The sequence below is a fragment of the Microcaecilia unicolor genome, chromosome 2 (genome assembly GCF_901765095.1).
Source record: "Microcaecilia unicolor chromosome 2, aMicUni1.1, whole genome shotgun sequence".
Taxonomy (NCBI): Eukaryota; Metazoa; Chordata; class Amphibia; order Gymnophiona; family Siphonopidae; genus Microcaecilia; species Microcaecilia unicolor.
The window spans coordinates 104,574,537-104,596,379 of record NC_044032.1 but is presented as its reverse complement, the minus strand read 5'-3'; the positions used below and the strand labels follow the sequence as shown (position 1 = coordinate 104,596,379).

Here is a 21,843-nt window from a genome sequence, read left to right as displayed (position 1 = left end):
ATATTCATTACATCACACATGCTATGTAGTAGGGTTTGCGCTTATTGCTTACAATAATTCGATGGCCCTTCAGCCAAATGCTCACAGCGCATATATACATGAATTACTTAACCTCTTCCTTTGCCAGTGGCCTTGCACCTGTATCTTAAGTGTCGCTGGATAAATAAGCATAAAACGAACACCTTTTTTGTGCAGATGCCGACAGAGTGGTGTAAATTTCTTTCTGTGCTCCTGTAAAGAGGCGGAGTAGTCTTGAAAAATTCTCACCGGGTGTCCATCATATTGCACGTTGCTGCTTTTCAATCTGTATCCAAGTAAAATTTCCACTTTATGGGTGTAGTTGTGAATTTTCATTATAACTGCACGTGGCGCCTGTCGGCCATCTTGTTGGCGGCCTACACGATGAGCACGCTCCAGGCACAGCGGCCCATTTCAGTCTGACACTGTAAATTCTGAGGTAAGCCACTTTTCCTGCAAGGAAGACAATGCGTTCTCACTAACCGACTCAGAAAAGCCAATAATCCTTAAATTTGCCCTCCGCGACCAGTTCTCCAAGTCGTCTATCTTCTCCGTGAGTTTCTGTACTGTGTTTTGCAGTTTTTCTGCCGCCGCCTCCGTCGGAGGGGAGATGTTCAAACTTTCCCATTCTTGCACCTACGTCCGCTAAGGTTCTTTCAAAACTAGCCAGTTGCTTGGAGAGATTATCCAGCTTGGGCTCTATCGCTTTTTCCACCGCACCGGTCAGCTGCAGTAGCTGCTCAGCGGAGGACTGGCTACTATGCGGTGTTGGGCCTTCCATCGTATCTGCCGTTGTTCACAGTTTCTCTTTTTCTCTTCTTGTACCTTTGCTGACCATGTCTCCCGGCAGTGTTGTTATGTATTTGTCCATTAAGGAAGGTCTTGTTTTACCATTTGGACGTTTGCTCGTGATGTTGATTTAAAGCAAGTTTAATAAGGGAGTGGGAACCTCAGAGAGAATGCGAACACGTCTTATTCTCTCAGCGCATCACGTGGTCTCCTCCTGGGAATAATTTTAATCTTTCATTAATAATTACCATTTAAGATACTTCAAAAACAAAAATGTGCATAAAATGTAAACCGCTTTGGTTGTACCACAGAAAGGCAGTATATTAAATCCACAACCCTTCTACTACATACTTATCTGTAGAACATGTTGAGTTCTCTGGTTCAAATACAATGCAATACTAGGAATTAATAAAGGAATGGAGGACAAAATACAGAACATCCCAACCTTGAGTATTTTATAATTCTGGGTGCCACATCTCAAAAAAGATATAGTGGAACTAGAAAAGATACAAAGGGCAACCAAAATGATAAAGGGAAAGTAATTGCTCCAATATGAGGAAATGTTGAACAGGTTAGGGCTCTTCAGCTTGGTGAAGAGACAGGTGAGAAGACATAAGAGAGGACCTATAAAATAATATGTGTAAGGGGACAGCAGGGAAAACACAAATTAGTTTAGTCTTTCAAAAAGCACACAGACTACGGAATGATCCATGATTTTAGCACACAGAAAAAAAAACTGGGGAAAACGTTTTTCTCTCAACATGTAATTAAGCTCTGGCATTCACTCCCATGAGATCTAGCAAAATCAATTAGCATAGCTGGGTTAAAAAAAAAAAAAAAAAAAGGTTTCGACAAGCCCATAAATGTAGGAAAAGCTCATAAATGTATTAACCATGCAGACATGGGGAAATCGACAGTTTATCCCTGGGTGTAAGCAGCATGAAATCTATCTTTTGGGATCCTGCACGGTACTTGTGACCCTAATTAGCTACGGCTGAGGACAGGATATTGGGCTTGACAAACTTTTGGTTTCACTCACAGTCCTCATGTAAAAAAATAAAAAAATAGTGAATCCCCACAATATCCCTCTCAGAATCCCCATATCTCATCCTCCTTGTCAACTAAGCAAGTTGTAGATACAAACAAAAAAAAAAAAAAAAAACAAAGAAAAAACTTTGAAATGTCTGCATACAAATGCTGAAGCCTAAAATATAAGATGGGAGAACTGAAGCATGTATATCACTAAATGAAGAGGTAGATATAGTAGGCCTCTCAGAGACCTGGTGGAAGGAGAATAAAATAATAATCACCCAGTGCAAAAAGCAAAAGGAACAACTGGGAGAGGACCAATCCAATTCCAGCACAAGGTAAACAAAGTAGTTTTATTGAACAAATCCTTAAAAAAGTGCTAACTGCACAAATCACAGCAACCTTAATAAAGTCAATATCAGCAAAAAGAGTAAGAACTGTAGCAAAGCAAAAAGTAGCATAGCCACAACACAAATACAACTGTAGACAATAGCAATTCAATAGCATCTATTCAATTTTAAGGACTTGTTCAATAAACTTATTTTGCTTACCCTTGTGCTGGAATTGGATTGGTTTTCCTTCACGTTTTTCCTTTTTTTTTTTTGGAAAGAGGATAAGTACATTAGCACTACCATACTGGAACAGACTGAAGGTCATCAAGTCCAGTATTCTGTTTCCAACAATGGTCAATCCAGGTTACAAGTATCTAGCAAGATCCCAAAAGAATAGATTCCATGCTACATGTCCCAGGAATAAGCAGTAGATCTTCCCGAAGTCTACCTTAATAATGGTTTATGGACTTTTCTTCCAGTAACTTGTTCAAACCTTTTTCAAATCCTGCCACGCTAACCACTTCTACCACATTCTCTGGCAGCAAATTCCACATCTTAATTATACATTAATTGAAGAACTATTTTCTCTGACTTGTTTTAAAATGTACTACTTTATTTTCCCCCCATGTCCTTGTTCTTTTGGAAGGAATAAAACAATTCATGTCTATCCATTTATAGATTTCTATCATATCTGCCCTCAGTCATCTCTTCTCTAAGCTGAGCAGCCTTAACCTATTTAGCCTTTCCTCATAGAGGAGTCGTTCCATTCTCTTTATCATTTTGGTCTCCCTTCTTTGTATCTTTTCTAATTCTGCTATGTCTTTTTTTGAGATGTGGTGACAAGAACTGTACACAATATGAGATCACACCATGGAGTGATACAGAGGAAATACAATATTCTGTTTTGTTCTCCATTCCTTTTCTATTAATTCCTAATATACTATTTGCTTCACACTGAGCAGAGGATTTAAATATATATGATTTTGATTAATTTACATCTGGATCACAAGTTTAAGACATGTTTTTGCTTTTATAAACTATATCCCTAATGTGAGCATCTGCTGAAATGTGGCTGTCTCGGGTTTGTATTTATTCAATAAACTTTTATGCGCCATACTGGTGTTTCATCATCATTGATCTTCTATTATTGTGAAGACACTAATGAAATCTACTGCATTGAAAGAGCATCTATGATAACATGAAGAAAATGGTTAAAAAAAAACCCAAAACACTAAAAAGGAGTAGCTGTAAAGGTAAGGAGTTTAAAATCAGGCATGGATATTGTTTAAAAAAAAAAAAAAAACACCTGTAAAGCCCAGATCAGATGTATTCTCTGTATCAAAGAAAAGGTAGAAGGAATACCAAAACAGCAGTCAGTACAGTTAAAAAGCAAGGTGGAAGGGGTTGTTAAAAACAAAGAACATCTTTCAAAAATGGAAAAAGGATTCAAACGAAGTACATAAGTACATAAGTACATAAGTAGTGCCATACTGGGAAAGACCAAAGGTCCATCTAGCCCAGCATCCTGTCACCGACAGTGGCCAATCCAGGTCAAGGGCACCTGGCACGCTCCCCAAACGTAAAAACATTCCAGACAAGTTATACCTAAAAATGCGGAATTTTTCCAAGTCCATTTAATAGCGGTCTATGGACTTGTCCTTTAGGAATCTATCTAACCCCTTTTTAAACTCCGTCAAGCTAACCGCCCGTACCACGTTCTCCGGCAACGAATTCCAGAGTCTAATTACACGTTGGGTGAAGAAAAATTTTCTCCGATTCGTTTTAAATTTACCACACTGTAGCTTCAACTCATGCCCTCTAGTCCTAGTATTTTTGGATAGCGTGAACAGTCGCTTCACATCCACCCGATCCATTCCACTCATTATTTTATACACTTCTATCATATCTCCCCTCAGCCGTCTCTTCTCCAAGCTGAAAAGCCCTAGCCTTCTCAGCCTCTCTTCGTAGGAAAGTCGTCCCATCCCCACTATCATTTTCGTCGCCCTTCGCTGTACCTTTTCCAATTCTACTATATCTTTTTTGAGATACGGAGACCAGTACTGAACACAATACTCCAGGTGCGGTCGCACCATGGAGCGATACAACGGCATTATAACATCCGCACACCTGGACTCCATACCCTTCCTAATAACACCCAACATTCTATTTGCTTTCCTAGCCGCAGCAGCACACTGAGCAGAAGGTTTCAGCGTATCATTGACGACGACACCCAGATCCCTTTCTTGATCCGTAACTCCTAACGCGGAACCTTGCAAGACGTAGCTATAATTCGGGTTCCTCTTACCCACATGCATCACTTTGCACTTGTCAACATTGAACTTCATCTGCCACTTGCACGCCCATTCTCCCAGTCTCGCAAGGTCCTCCTGTAATCGTTCACATTCCTCCTGCGACTTGACGACCCTGAATAATTTTGTGTCATCGGCGAATTTAATTACCTCACTAGTTATTCCCATCTCTAGGTCATTTATAAATACATTAAAAAGCAACGGACCCAGCACAGACCCCTGCGGGACCCCACTAACTACCCTCCTCCACTGAGAATACTGGCCACGCAATCCTACTCTCTGCTTCCTATCTTTCAACCAGTTCTTAATCCATAATAATACCCTACCTCCGATTCCATGACTCTGCAATTTCTTCAGGAAACCTAGATGTAAAGTATTGATAAGACAATTTGAAAAGAAGCTTGCCAAAGTGGCAAAACGTTGGGGTGGGGACAGTCAGCATTTATGTGGTTAAGTGCCTATAATCAGCACAATACAAACTAATTGAACAAACAGGACTGCATAAAATGCAGCCTTATTTTTATCCAGTTTAACTTATGCAGTTAAGTGCTGAATACCACACAACCAAATACGCGATAGCCAGCACACATAATCCAGACACTAAACGCTGGTGCCCAGACATTGCCTAGCAATAAATATCTGGGTTTAATGCTGGCAGTGGCCAATAAAAACCATCAGCTGATTACCCCAAAGTTATTTGGTGCTATATGTGGGGCCAAAAGTTATTAGATGGTGTATAGTGTATGCATATTTGTAGACTATGTGGATTACCTCAAAATTATCCTTTATGTTCCTCGTGGACCTCAGGATATAAAATACTGGCATAGATTAGATACAGATGTATGCAAATCTCCTAAACCTATACATTTTTGTAGTATTGAGAGCCTCCCCCCCAATCCAAAGAGTCAGAATCCTCATACACGCATGTAATTATGCTACCTAATAACTTTCAGGGGGGACCAGAGAAGACTGATACAGTATTTTTTCCTGAATCCACAAAGATATTTATCAAGATTCTTATACCATTTAGTGAAAGCATTCATTCAAAATGGTTTATAATAAGAGGCAGAAAATCAAAAGGAAGGCAAATGTGCATCTCAGGATTTAGACTCCATTTTCTGTATGGTATTTCTTTCTGAATTATAAAGCCTTCAAAGGCAAAATGTACAAATAAAATATAACCAGAAATGATAATGGCAGAAAGAAATTAGCTATATCTATACTGAAGAATGGAAATGTACAGAAAAAATAATACTTCTATACTTCATACCTATTGAAAATGGATACAAAATTCTTCATACATATAGAGCTTCTGGTTTTATGCTTTAACTAGGGCTGCACAAATCGCAGGATGTTACCAGTGGTGTGCCCGCAAGGTTCTGTTCTTGGGTCGGTTCTTTTTAACATTTTTGTAAGCGATATTGCTGAAAGACTGTCTGTTAAGGTTTGCCTCTTTGCAGTTGATACCAAAATCTGCAGTAGGGTAGATACCCCTGATGGTGTGGATAACATGTGGAAGGACTTAGCAAAGCTAGAGAAATGGTCTGGAATGTGGCAGCTAAGATTTAATGCTAAAAAATGCAAAAAGCTCAGGAAACGGTACAGTTTAGAGGGTGAAAAACTTTTGTGATGATCTGAAGGTAGCCAAAACAGATAGAAAAGATGATGTGAAAGCTGGAAGGATGCTTGGGTGCACAGGGAAAGGAATGGCCAGGCGGTGATGAGGCCCCTGAATAAGACTCTGGTGAGAACTCATTTAGAATACTGTGTACAATTCTGGAGACTGCACCTTCAAAAAGATATAAACAGGATGGAGTCAGTACAGGGGCGGCTACTAAAATGGTCAGTGGTCTTTGTCATAAAGCACATGGGGACAAAGATCTCAATATGTATACTTTGCAAGAAAGGCCGGAGATGGGAGATACGATAGAGACCTTTAAATTCCTACATGGCATAAATGCATAGGATGCAAGTCTCTTTCAACTGAAAGGAAGCTCTGGAATAAGGGGGTATAGAATGAAGGTGAAAGGGGATAGACTCAGAAGTAATCTGAGGAAATACTTCTTCACAGAAAGAGTGGTGAATTCATGGAATGGACTCCTGGTGGAACTAGTGGAGATGAAAGCAGTATCTGAATTCAAGAGAGCTTGGGACAAATACACAAGATCTCTAAGGGCATGAAAGAGAGAGTAGATGGCATGGATGGGCAGACTGGATAGGCCATATGGTCTTTATATACCTACATATTTCTCTGTTTCTATGATTAACACGTCATTTAATAAACATGCTTATAAATCACAGCATTTTCCCCCGCACGCATGTCCAACATATCACTCTCCTTTCCCTCTTCCCCAACAGCACCTACTAAAAACTGACTCCAGGGTTAGACTCAGCATTCCACAGCAGACACATACTTAGCTGGATCAAGGGTTTCCTAAGCACTAGAACATATCAAGTGAAATCAAGCTCAAACATATCACCACCGTGGAAAGCAGAATGCGGAGTACCTCAAGGCTCACCACTATCACCGATCCTTTTCAACCTAATGATGACCTCACTAGCCAAATCCTTATCCAACCAAGGCCTTAACCCTTTCATCTATCCAGACGATGTCACAATATACATTCCTTACAAACGTGATCTGACAGAAATCACCAATGAAATCAAGCTCAGCTTGAATATCATGGACTCATGGGCAAACGCATTTCAACTAAAACTCAACACAGAAAAAACACACTGAGGCATATTTTCAAAACACTTAGCCTTCCAAAGTTCCATAGAAACCTATGGAACTTTGGAAGGCTAAGTGCTTTGAAAATATGCCTCACTGTCTCATCCTCTCATCCCAATACGAACAAACCCACAAACAAACACCCCAGATTATACCCTCCCTATCTCAGACAGCTGAAAATTCTCGATGTTACAATCGACCGTAACCTCACACTAGAGAACCAAGTGAAATCTACAACAAAGAAAATGTTCCACTCAGTGTGGAAACTCAAACGCGTGAAACCATTCTTCCCGAGGGAAACATTTCGCAACTTGATACAATTAATGGTACTACACCATGTAGACTATTGCAATGGAATTTATGTGGGATGCAAAGAACAAATTATAAAGAAACTTCAGAACGCTCAAAACACGGCAGCCAGGCTTATATTTGGAAAAACGTGATTCGAAAGCGCCAAACCCCTCCGAGAAAAACTGCACTAGCTCCCAATCAAAGAACATATTGTTTTCAAAATCTGCACCCTGGTTCATAAAATTATCTACGGCGAAGCCCCGGGATACATGACAGACCTCATAGACCTACCAACCAGAAACACAACAGGATCAACACGAACATACCTAATCTCCACTACCTAAGCTGCAAAGCACTCAAATACAAATCAACATCAACCTATGCATCCAGCTTTTCCTACATAAGCACACAACTATGGAACACATTACCAAAAGCCGTGAAAACAACTTATGATCACCTAAACTTCCGGAAATCATTAAAAACTAACCTGTTCAACAAGGCATACCCTAACGACCCAACTTAAATGCCTGTACCCTGCAACACAACGAAACCAAAGCTCGTAATGGACATATAATAACTCTTCCTCTCTACGATTCCCTAATGTGTCTGTACACACAAACCTTATTCTACCACAACATTACTGTATTTGTTCATACCGGAATTGGTGAACACCTTTACGGTACTATGTAAACCACATTGAGCCTGCAAATAGGTGGGAAAATGTGGGATACAAATGTAACACATAAATAAATAAATATCACGATCCTCTGGGTTTGGCTGTTTCCCAAAGGTCACCAGGGAACCAATGAGCAGTGCTGATATTGAGGAGCCTGATTAGAGGCTATTTGGGATAGCAAGGAGTGTGTGCTGCCGCCACAGCCGCTGTCCCTGCTGTGGCCCTTTTTAAAAGGTGAAGTGAAAGAGGCTATTAGAGCCAACAGAACAACCTTCAAAGAATGGAAAAGGGGTCCAAATGAAGAAAAGAAGAAACAACATAAGCATTGGCAAGTTAGATGGAAAGCAATGATAAAGAAGGCTAAAAGACAATATGAAGAGAAATTTGCCACAGAGACAAAAACTCACAGTAACAACTTTTTCAGGTACATCAGAAACAGAAAGTTTGTGAGGGAATCACTCAGGGATGAATAGGCCATAGAAATGACTGAATTAATTCTTTGTTTCGGTCTTTACACAAGAAGATGTAAGAGATCTATCTGTATCAAAAATGATTTTCAAGGGTGACAAGGTGGAGGAACTGAAAGAAATCTCTGTGAACCTGGAAGATGTACTGAGCCAAATTGACAAGTTAAAGAATGATGGGAAAAGGAAATGGGTCTTGATATACCGCCTTTCTGAGGTTTTTGCAACTACATTCAAAGCGGTTTACATATATTCAGGTACTTATTTTGTATCAGGGGCAATGGAGGGTTAAGTGACTTGCCCAGAGTCACAAGGAGCTGCAATGGGAATCAAACTCAGTTCCCCAGGATCAAAGTCCACTGCATTAACCACTAGGCTACTCCTCCACCTGGACCAGATGGTATACACCCCAGGGTATTGAAAGAACTCAAACACAAAATTGCTGATCTGCTGTTAGTGATCTGTAACCTGATGTTAAAATCGCCCGTAGTACCTAAAGATTGGAGAGTGGTCAATTTAAAAAGGTTTCCAGAAGTGATCTGGGAAATAACAGACCAATAAGCCTGACTCCCGTGCTAGGCAAAATAGTGGAAATTATTATAAAGAATAACATTATGGAACACAGACAAACTTGGTTTAATGGGACAGTCTGGGACAGAATGGGTTCAGCCATGGGAAGTCTTGCCTCACCAATTTGCTTCATTTCTTTGAAGGTGTGGATAAAGATGAGCCAGTTGATGTAGTGAATCTAGATTTTCAGAAAGCTTTTGATAAAAGTTCCTCATGAGAGACTCCTGAGAAAATGAAGTCATAGGATAGAAGGACATTTTCTGTTGTGGATTAGGAATTGGTTATTGGACAGAAAACAGAGGGTAGGGTTAAATGGCAATTTTCTCCATTAAGGAGCGTGAATAGTGGAGTACCACAGGGATTTATACTGGGACCGATGCTATCTAACATATCTATAAATGATCTGGAAATCGGAACAACAAGTGAGGCGATTAAATTTGCAGGTGACAAAAATATTTAAAGCTATTAAAACACATGCGGACTGTGAAAAATGCAGGAAGACCTTTGGAAATTACATTACATTAGCCATTTCTATCCCACATTAGTCGTACAGTTCAATGTGGCTTACAGATGAATGAAAAATTAGAAATAACTATAACAGAACATAAACACTTTATCCAGGATCAATTCAATATCATTTGTCAAAAATCGACTACTAGGCAGAGAAATTTGACTGGTAGGGGTCCACTGTCCTAGAATGTGTTATATCCATAATATTACCTGTTTTAATACTTTTAGGAGAGTTGTTGAAGGTTTTCTTTTTACTTTCTATCTGACAGGTATTTAATTCTATAGAACTTGGTTTATTATCAAGGAAATATATTGAGGGATTGTCTCTTTGATCCTTTTATATTTGAAGGACTCCGCCTGGAGCTTTTTTTTGTCAAGCGGAATAAAAATGTCAAGATTAGATTAGACTAGACAAATTAGAAAATTTCAAAATAATTAAAAAAAAGGATTTCAAAGCCCTATGAAACAGTCCATAAGATGGCAAAGATATAACTTCTACTGGCAGAGTATTCCACCAGTGAGATGCCAAGTAGAAAAACTGGCTGAATGAAAGGTTTTCAAAACAATATCTTTGCAGCTAGGAAAAGAAAGAGTTAAAAATTTCCTAGACTATTCCTATCAGACAAATAGATGAGTCCTTGCATATAGCTAGGTGCAATTCCATATATTATTTGAAAAATGAGTGTACATAACAGAGTGATTACGCCTCTATATGTAACCTGTACAACCTCACCAACAATGGCAAAGCCGAGTCAAACTTAGATACTCTACAAATCAAACAGGTGCAGTATTTTTCACCGTCTGAAGTTTGGACAATGATTTTTTACATCCAATATATACGATGTTGAAATAATCTAATTATCAAAGATTGTACCAATAGGCGATAAGCTTCTGAAAAGAAGCAATTTCTTACTTGTAATTTCTATAACATTTTGAACGCTTTAGATACCACTGTCGATACCTGTGATTGAAAGGTCAAAAAATGTTTATCCAATATCATGCCCAGTATTATCAGATTATATGTCACAGTATCTATTGTAAAATTACATTCTGTGACAGGTTGATGCGGGCTACTATCTATCAAAAATTTGTTTTTGTCCTTGTTCAATTTAAGTTTAAAGAGCACCACCCATGATTCTAAAGTAACCATACTATATTTAATAGTGGTCAAAATTTCCTTAACCCATTAGTGCCCTATGTTCCAATAATAAGCCATATGGGAACAAACTGATTTGTTCCCATAAGGGAACGTTGGGCACTAATGGGTTAATGGAATGAAATATAGATAGTAAGATCGTTGACATAAATGAAAGATTTTAATCCTACAGAAGCCAACTTTCTTCCCAATGGAACCATAATAATGTTGAATAAAACTGGTGAGCTAGGTGTCAAGCATCCATTCCAGACATCTTGACTCTTAAGATCTACAACCTAAGAAACCCTGAAACCAAATGGCAGATGAAATTTAACATGGACAAATGCAAAGTGGTGCACACTGGGAAGAATAATCCAAAAGCGAAGCTACTTACCTATAGCAGGTATTTTCCGAGGACAGCATGCTCTATATTCTCGCATGTGGATGACATCATCCGTGTCGCACGGTGCGGAGCATTAACAAGCTCTAAATGTCTTTAAGAGCACATGTAGTGTTCAGGATCAACAGTTCAATACTCTAGCTTGAAAAAGAGAAGACAACTCCAAGGGGAAGTGAGAGGGTATGTGAGAATATATAGCCTGCTGTCCTAGGAGAATACCTGCTATAGGTAAGTATCTTCGCTTTCTCCAAGGACAAGCAGGCTAATATTCTCACGTATGGGGAATCCCTAGCTACCAGGCTCACTGGAACAAACAACAAATGACGAATTACACTTCGCAACAGCAAGGTCAGAACAAAGATAAACTGGAACCCACATGCAAATTGTCAAAAGTGTAGCCTGGGCCAGAATAAAAAATGGGCCTAGATGGGTACAGTTGGATTCTAGAGCCCAAACTAATTCTGAAGCACTGTCTGCCCAGACAGACTATCACGTTGGGTATCATGCTCAAGGCAGTAGTGAGAATAATGTATGGAAAAAAGTCAGCTGAGGGGGAATACGACTGAGGTCTACAAAATCCTGAGAGTAGTAGAATGGGTAAAAGTAGTTTTTTAAAAATATTTTCTCTTTACATATATCATGAAAAACTAAAAAGAAACATTTTACAATAGGTAAGTTATCCAATCTATGCCCTCAAGTAGGGGAGACAGAGCACTCAGATACTCGAGAGAGAAAATATTTAGGAAATTTCAAATAAAGCAAAAGCCTACATTTAATGCATTATCATAACGCCCGAATATCTTTTTCTATACTGGAGGGTCACCAATCAACTGAGTTGGAAACTTATCAAAAAAACTAACTGTACAGGGCCATAAAATATATATCTCACATTCTGAACTTTAAGCAAACAGAAGAAAAACAAAGAAAAAATTCACCATTATTTTGTAATACCAATTTGCATCACTCCTGCGTCTCTCGACCATGTCAGGAACCACCAAACCTTCTGACCCATGAACTGCTCTGAAAGATGGCGGAAAAACAACTTAAGAACTACATTTTTATTGGTCTCAAACAAATGAAACTAGAAGTGTAGCAAGAGTCTCTACCAAATCTTGATATATTTCCAAAAATTTGGATATACAGAAATTTTGGAAATATATTATTAAATCGGAGGCATCGAGTCAATTGATAACTGTAACACTTCCTTTACATACTTCTTAAATCTCTCGCCTGATGATATTAAATCCACCTTATGAAAATTTAGAAACCTAAGGTTATACGCTCTCAATTTTCCACTTGCTTAAGCTTGCATTTAGTGTCTACAGAGGTCTTAATCAATGTAACCTGCAGATCTTTACTCTCGTTCCAAGAACCTTGCATTCTCATAATTTTCCTCGAGTTCTCCTCCACCAAATTCTCCACTCTCACAACCTGCACAGACACAGACTCAACAGATCTTTCTATTTGGTTCAACCGACTACTCATATGTTGAGACAGCATTTTGATTGCCTTCAATATAGAAGCCAGAGTGATCTCCAACTTTGTCTCCAATCCAGTCACTGGTATAAGCTTCCACCGATGTTCCAGAATCTGTTGCACCAGTTCCCACAGGGGCTTCCTGCAGGAGCACACAATCAACTAGAGCTGCTCCTCCAACCCCCATCTGGGTGAAACCACTGCCACCTCCCCCTTCCAGTATGCTAAATGCTCTGGGCTGGTGTTCTGTGTTGCTCTCCGCGGGCACTGCCCTTGCTTCAGCCACACTTGAGGGAGGGGTAGGAAAACTAGCAACCAATGGCTGTGGAGGCGTTCGGGCAGGTGGGCTGAGCAAAACACTCTCTTCAAGCCCTGTCAAAGCAGCGAGGACACCTCCATCTCAGTCCCAAATAGGCCCGACAAAGGGGTGGAAGGTAAGGCCACCCTAACTTTAACTCTCCTTTCTGGCATCCTAGCAGAACAAATCAAAGTTTAGGGACGCAAGTAACAGAGCAGCCAGTCTAATCATGCACTGTTGGCCATTTTGGATCTGCCTTGTGAATAGAATTTTTACTCTTTCACAAAGTATAAAGACTAGGGGACACTCATTGAAGTTACATGAAAATACTTTTAAAACCAACAGGAGGAAATATTGTTTCACTTAATGAATTGCTAAACTCTGGAACTCTTTGGCAAACGATGTGGTAAAAATGTTTGCACAAGTTCCAGGCGATAAAAGTCCATAGTCTGCTATGGAGAAGTCACTACTTGCCCTGGGATTGGTAGCATGGAATGTTACTACTAATTGGGTTTCTGCCAGGCACTTGTTACCTGGATTGGAAGAAGGGTACTGGGCTAGATGAACCATTGGTCTGACCCAGTATGGCTATTCTTATGTTCTTAACACTGAGAGAGGCAACAGGACTCGGTGAGTAGGAGCTTTACTGCCTTTGATCACGCCTGTGGGTCCGGCATTAATTACTCTCCCTCTCCCCCCATGATAGGTCTGGCATTTCTTACTCTGCTCCCCTCCACAGCAGTCTCCAAACTTCCTTCCTGCAGAGAAAAAGTTGCAGAGAAGGGCTACGAAAATGATAAAGAGGATGGGAGACTTCTCTATGAGGAAAAGCTCAAGCGGCTAGGGCTCTTCAGCTTGAAAAAAGATGAGTGAAGGGAAATATGATAGAGGTCTATAAAATAACGAGTGGAGTGGAACGGGTAGACATGAATCGCTTATTTACTCTTTCCACAAAGGGCATACAATGAAGCTACAAAGTAGTAAATTGTAAATTTAAAACGAATCAGAGAAAATATTTCTTCACTCAACGTGTAATTAAACTCTGGAATTTATTGCCAGAGAATGTAATAAAAAGCAGTTAGCTTAGCATGGTTTTAAAAAAGGTTAGGATGGCTTTCTAAAGGAAAAGTCCATAGACCATTATTAAAATGGACTTGGGGGGAAAATCCACTGCTTATTTCTAGAATAAGCAGCATAAAATGTATTGTACTGTTTTGGGATCTTGCCAGGTACTTGTGACCTGGATTGGCCACTATTGGAAACAGGATGCTGGCCTTGATGGACCTTCAGTCTGTCCCATTACGGCAATACTTATGTACTTATATAGGCTCGTATAGAGCTGGTAAGATTGAATACGGAAAATGAGAATAGAGGCTTGATATATCTTCCGCTCAAAAGAATCAAGGGTTCTAGCTTCTCTGCAGGGGGCGCTAAAGCATAGTCCCAAGAACTCCTGGCTCTTTTGAGCGTGGATTCAACCTCCAAGAACAGCAGCTCTGGATCTGGTACATCATGCATCTTCTTAGGTAGGACATGGACTGACAGAGGGGACTCCCAGTTTTTCACCTAATTTTCCCGCAGGATCCTGTGAAGCGGGACCATCACAGGAAGGTAATCGTAGTTCGGGACCTTGAACATCTGAGCCCTGAGATCGTCTTCGGTCACTAAACAAATTGGATTGGCAGTCATCGTTTTCCTGACAGAAGATGGAAAGGGGTAAGATGGGATACCACAGAACTCCTCATCCGAGAAGTACTGTAGATCCGCATCAGACTCCCATGAGTAATCCTCATCCATGTTGGCAAATAATTCCTAATGGAAAGGCCAAGACTGAGCCTGCCTTGATAGGGAGGAACCATGTCCTTGAGATGGGTGTCGAAGTGTTGGCTCCACCCTTGACTCTGGCGAAGTTTTCGCCACTGAAGTTGAGGGGGTGCCAACACGGGCAGCATCGGCACCTGAGAGCTCACCACAGGCTGAGGGCCTGGCAGGGAAGCAGCAAAAAGCACAGCAGATAATGATGCACTCTGTTGTAAAAGCCTCTCCAATTCCTCAAAACATGACCTGGATGTGCTCATTGAGCGAGGCCGGGGCGTCAGGTCACAGACAGGCTGCATGGAGATCCGCGCATTGGCACATCTTGTATGGAGGGGGAGCTGTCCTCCTGGAGCCAAAGTTTCTCAGGGGTTCCCTTGGTGCCCTAGCACCAGGCGTCGAGAGATATTGATGCCAATACTTCTTGGCCTTCGTGCGATGCCGGTCACTGACATTCCTTGGTGCTGAACAGTATGACATTGAATCCTCATGTCGTCTTGGGTGTCAGGTCCGATGGCGACCAGTCCCAGGGGCCCTGCAGAGCAGTCAGCATTGAGGGAGGTGGAGACCAGCTCAATGAACCCACTCCCAGTGTTCGAGACCAGCCTAGCAGCCATGTGGACCGATGCATTCAATGCTGGTGCAACTCTTGGCGCCGATGCAGACATTGAGGATTTGGACCAAGCTCCAAAAAATGTTTCTCTCACTGAGCCTCTCTGGCCAGCTGGGTTCTTTTCTTCATATGACAACACAGAACATAGCTGGAAGGGATATTTTCAGACCCCAAACACTGAAGACACTAAAAATGAGTGCCTTTGCCAGAGATGGTCCTACTGAACTGGGTACTGCGCTTAAAACCACTTGGAACCTTTGATGACATGGAAAGGAAAACAGCCGTGGCTAAATCAAATGGTTCGATGCTGCCAGAAAAAAAAAAAAAAAAGAACAACCCTACCTAACACTCTCCCAGCACACTCTAGCTTGATTGCATTCTTCATTCAGTTTTTGTGCCTTTTCTTCATTAACATTTCCTACGTGACAAATTATTCCAGGTATCATGTTCCACATTTATTTATTTATTTATTTATTTATTGTACATTTATATCCCACATTTTCCCACTCATGCAGGCACAATGTGGCTTACAAAAATTAGGCAGATATACAAACAAGCTGAAAGACAGTGCAGAGGAGACAGAGGATAGATGGTGGAAAAAAATAACTAGCAACAGAAGGCAGAGCAGGGTGGGGATCAGGAGGGGGTTATCATATTGCGGAGTAACTAGGGGTGTAGCTTTTAGTAAAGAAGTGGGTTTTAGTGGACTTGACAAAGAATATTTTTTAACTGTAGGTTTTGATTTGCCTTGGAACAGAGATATTTTTGCTGGGGCTCCCCACTGATACAGAGAGCCATAGAGGGGCATAATCGAACGGGGCACCCAAGTTTTCATGAGGGCGTCCTCGCAGGAAACCCGTATTATCGATAATACGGTCGGGGATGCCCAAATCTCAACATTTAGGTCGACCTTAGAGGTGGTTGACCTTAGAGATGGTTGTCCCCTGTTTTCGGCCATAATGGAAACCGAGGACGCCCATCTCAAAAACGACCAAATACAAGCCCTTTGGTCGTGGGAGGAGCCAGAATTCGTAGTGCACTGGTCCCCCCTGACACGCTAGGACACCAACTGGGCACCCTAGGGGGCACTGCAGTGGACTTCAGAAATTGCTCCCAGGTGCATAGCTCCCTTACCTTGGGTGCTGAGCCCCCCCCAAAACCCCCTCCCCACAACTGTACACCACTACCAATGCCCTAAGGGATGAAGGGGGGCACCTACATGTGGGTACAGTGGGTTTCGGGTGGGTTTTGGAGGGCTCACATTTACCACCACAAGTATAACAGGTGTGTGGGGGGGGGGGGGGATGGGCCTGGGTCCGCCTGGCTGAAGTGCACTGCACCCACTAAAACTGCTCCAGGGACCTGCATACTGCTGTCATGGAGCTGGGTATGACATTTGAGGCCGGCAAAAACTTTTTTTTTAAGTTTTTTTTTTGAGGGTGGGAGGGGGTCAGTGACCACTGGGGGAGTAAGGGGAGGTCATCCCCAATTCCCTCCGGTGGTCATCTGTTCAGTACGGGCACCTTTTCACGGCTTGGTCGCAAGAAAAAAATGGACCAAGTAAAGTCGGCCAAGTGCTTGTCAAGGACGCCCTTCTTTTTTCCATTATCGGCCTAGGATGCCCATCTCTTAATCATGCCCCAGTCCCGCCTTCGCTACTGTGCCGACAAACCCCCATGAACTTTGGTCGTCCCTGCGACGGGAAGCAGTTGAGGACGACCAAAATCTGCTTTCGATTATGCCGATTTGGGCGACCCTGAGAGAAGGACACCCATCTACCGATTTGTGTCGGAAGATGGGCGCCCTTCTCTTTTGAAAATAAGCCTGCTAGTCAAACTTAATAGTTGTGTTTTGTTCTTCAGTGGTATATTGGAAGAGTATTCATTGATCCAAGTCAACTTGAGGTATACTAACCAAGAAACAGAAGAGAGGAAAAATAAAACTCTCTTATTTCACTTAGTACTTATACAATCTGTACTGACATCTGCAGCTTCCTGCTCAGGTTTTTATTCTTTTCTTACTCTTATGTCTGTTTTAATTTTCTATATATGTTTAATAAGAATGTCTTTATTTTGATGAAGAAAAGTATATACATTTTTTTAAAATTAATACAGTCCCTAGCAGGGTATGACCATGTTTTTTTTAACATGGAAGTGCTACACTGACTTCCAATCTCATTTATAGTTCAAATTTAAATGTTAACATTAAATTTAAAGCTATTTGAGAAAACATACCCGGGCATTTAAAGAATCGTTTGACTGTGTACTAACCAAACAGCCTTCCAGGAAAATTACTTTTTGGCAATCCTGTCCCTTAGGCTGGCATCATTAAGTGAGACATGAAACCATGTATTTTCTGTTGCTGGACCAAGATGCTGGGACTCCTAAGTGTTAATCTTTTGAATTTATATATGATTAAATTTAGATGACTTTTTTTTCTAATTCTGATGGTAACATGATTCATGTTATTAACTCAACAGTAAAGTAAAAGTAAAACCGTTCACCTCGTAGCTCAGTCAGAATATCAATTTTTTGTTCCAAGATTGCTTCAAGTTGTGTAGCATAAGAATCTACATCATAGTCTACTTCTTCAGTCATCTCCAGAAGTGCTTTTTCATCTTCTAACCATCGTAGAGATTCCTATAAAAGAAAAAGAAACAGCATTAAACTGGGTCCCTCAAAGATTTTTTAAGCAACATAACATATTCCAATATTACCAAAGGTCATATGCTTAGTGTACTGAATATCATCAGTTGTTTGGAAAAGAATGAGTTTGTTGCGAACTCAATTTCTGAAAAAGGCTGGTGGTACCTTATAGACTAAACAATTTAAGGCATGAATTTTCAAGGCTATTTCTGAAGGTAACATTTAATACAGTCCTACTTTCCAAGAGCTTATTGTAACATTAAGGTTTCTTCAAGTAGCCAAAGACCCTGGATATGACGTTGTTCAAGGGTGAGACCAGAGCCAAGAGAGTCAGAAGGGAAAACAACTAAGCACCGAGCCAAGCCTGCATGGTTTTTACTGCTGCTGCTGCCCTACTAACCCTGATGAGGTAAAATAGATGACTTTTAAAATTTGGAGGGAGGGGGCCTGGAACTCGAAGAGAGGGAGGGGGGGCCTGGAACTGGGAGGGAGGGTGGGAGGGACTGGGAGGGAGGTGGAGGGGGGCCTGGAACTGGGAGGGAGGTGGAGGTGGGACGAGGGAGGGGGGACAGGAGAGGGGGAGGGGGAACGCACCACCTGTAAAAAAAAATAAAATTCAGCACCCCCAATCATTTTGAAAAGTTGGCTCCTATGGAGAGGGCTGAACTTGAGAGGAACCTTGAGCATCTGCGCAAGCTCATAGCCTGTCCGATCCCACTGTGAGCCAGCAGGCCTTAAGCAGGCGCAGGTGCTCAAGGCCTCGCACCAGCCCAACATGCACTTACCTACCATACTTCGGTGTCAACGGTAGCATCAGAGGCAGTGCTACTGGTAAGATGAAATGTCATCACCGCTGGGGGAAGGAGGAAGGGCAGAAATGTGTGCTGACTCGACTATAAGCAGAGATCCCAATTTTGGGGCTTTTTTTAGGCCCATAAATCTCAGCTTATAATCTAGGGATACCATAAATCCGGTTTTACCCATGTGGGTGGACGAGCATCCTATCCTCCCCTCCCCTGTGTGGTGCGCCCTGGTGGTCCAGTGACCTCCTTGGGGCAGGACAGAGCCCCACGTGTCTGCAGACTGTCTCGCTCCCAACACTGCTTCAAAATGGCTGCCGAGAGTTCAAGCGGCAGCCTCGCAAGACTGGAGTCATGTGGGTGGAGGGAGGCTGGAAAATTGGGGAGGAGATATATATGGGGGGAGAGGGAATCTGGCTTTCTTTAGGGGGGGGGGGGTAAAGTGACAGGGGTGTGAGAGGGTGGGATATGTTCTCTTTTTTCCTTAGGGCAAATATGGTAACCCTATTATAGTCAAGTATATACAGCACATGTTAAGTATATGTTATGTAATCTCAGACTACATTGGTGTGAAGGACACCATTACCCTGAAGAATTTCTAGTGAAACGAGGGCCGCTGTAGGGTTAGAAGTGCTCCTGATTATTTCATAAGCTAAGTGACCTTTAGAGACTAACAGGCATATTTTCAAAGAACTTTGGGAGGCTAAGTTCCATAGGTTTCTATGGAACTTTGGGAGGCTAAGTGCTTTGAAAATGAGCCATTAAGTGTACACAATTGTTTATATGATCTGTATCAGTTTTTTTGGACATTATATCTCACTTTGGGCACAGGCATAGCCACATCTTGATTTTTTTTTTTTTGGGTGGGGGGACTTAGCCCAAAGTGGGGGAGGGGCATATTATGCCTTGCCTGCTTATCGATCTCTGCCCCCGCAGCAACCCCACCAGCAAAAGCCTTCCTGTGGAGATACTTGGCACTGCGCTACCTGCCCGTTTTTCCGCTCCAGCGCAGTTTTAGTGAAATTGAGCATGCTCGAAGATTGAGCATGCTCAATTTCATTAAAACCAAGCATGTGTGCAAGGGCGGGGGAAGCAGGGCAGGCAGCACAGCAGTGAATATCGCAGCAGGAAAGCTTCTGCTGGCGGGGCTTCGGAACCTCTGCCAGCGAAACCAGCAGATTTTGGGGGTCCAAACCCAAATTGGGAGGCCCAGGCCCCCATGGCTATACCACTGCCTGAGGGGGGATGTCAAGAGTTTGCGTTTTTGTGCACTGTATTATTCTAATGCTGCCACATTGTAATTTATATTTTGCAATTCTGCATTTCTAGTGTGAAGCTTTTTTTTTCTGATCAATGATTGGTTTAGCTCCCACCAGTGGCACGCAATAGAGTGGTTTGAGCTTGTTATTCTGAGGTCTTTTTTTCTCCACGTTTTTTAGTGCAGCTTTACAAGTGCTGGCAAACCATAGCTGTCCTTCTGGGTGAGTTGAAATTTTTGGAAAAGATACAGCAAGTCTCACTTCCATACTGAAACTAAAGGAATATGTTTCACAACATACTGTTTTTTGAGCAGCATAATGTTTGTCTTGAGAACTGACTCCAAAAGATGTAGAAAGTAGTCATGTAGTTTTTATGTGGGATAGAGAAAAGGATCCAAGGCCTTGTTTTCACACCAGATAGCAAACCTCCTCCATTTGAATCCACTATACTTCTAGTGGAAACTCTTCTAGAAGCCAAAATGAGACACACTGATAAATTAAAGGAATCTACCACACAGGATGTAGGGTTCCCCAGTCTTGAATGATCAGTGCTGCAAATCACTTCAGCCTTCAAGGTGCTCTCAAGGAAGGCTCCAGGAGAAGAGGAAACCATATCTTTCTTGGCCAGTAAGGGGCAATCAAAATCATGGTTCCTGCTTGACTTTCAAAAGAGATTTCACTATGAAAGGAATCAGAGAATACGTGTTTCAGTGGGAACAGGATCGGGGGAGAGGAGTTGTAAGGGGGTGTGACAAACCATTTTTAGGCAAGTCATAAAAGCTTCAATGTGTGTCTAAATTAAGGAAAATGCAGATAAAATTGTTACTCGGTGGTATTCGAGAAAAGGTATTCGAAATTGACAAGTCGGAGAAACTTAATGAATTCTCTGTAAACCTGGAGGATGTAATGGGGCAGTTCTACAAACTGAAGAGTAGCAAATCTCCTGGACCGGATGGTATTCATCCCAGAGTACTGATAGAACTGAAAAATGAGCTTGCGGAGCTATTGTTAGTAATATGTAATTTATCCTTAAAACCGAGCGTAGTACCAGAAGATTGGAGGGTGGCCAATGCAACGTCGATTTTTAAAAAAGGTTCCAGAGGAGATCCGGGAAATTATAGACCGGTGAGTCTGACATCGGTGTCGGGCAAAATGGTAGAGATTATTATTAACAACAAAATTACAGAGCATATTCAAAAGCATGGATTAATGAGACAAAGGGGCTCATTTTCAAAGCACTTAGCTTTACAAAGTTCCATAGATTACAATGTAACTCTGTAAGTCTAAGTGCTCTGAAAATACGCCTCAAAGTCAACATGGATTTAGTGAAGGGAAATCTTGTCTCACCAATCTACTACATTTCTTTGAAGGGGTGAACAAACATGTGGATAAAGGGGAGCCGGTTGCTATTGTGTATCTGGATTTCAGAAGGCGTTTGACAAAGTACCTCATGAAAGACTCCAGAGGAAATTGGAGAGTCATGGGATAGGAGGTAGTGTTCTATTGTGGATTAAAAACTGGTTAAAAGATAGAAAACAGAGAGTAGGGTTAAATGGTCAGTATTCTCAATGGAGAAGGATAGTTAGTGGGGTTCCCCAGGGGTCTGTGCTGGGACCGCTGCTTTTTAACATATTTATAAATGACCTAGAGATGGGAGTAACTAGTGAGGTAATTAAATTTGCT

General features: G+C 41.6%; 1 protein-coding gene across 1 annotated transcript in view; it reads right to left on the bottom strand.

Moving 5' to 3' along the window:
- The window catches only part of KIF2A (kinesin family member 2A), a 443,213-nt gene that overhangs the window by 9,450 nt on the left and 411,920 nt on the right, over nucleotides 1–21,843 (bottom strand). Inside the window, 1 exon segment of the mRNA XM_030193169.1 lies at nucleotides 17,960–18,095. Coding sequence (XP_030049029.1) covers nucleotides 17,960–18,095 — 136 coding nt within the window.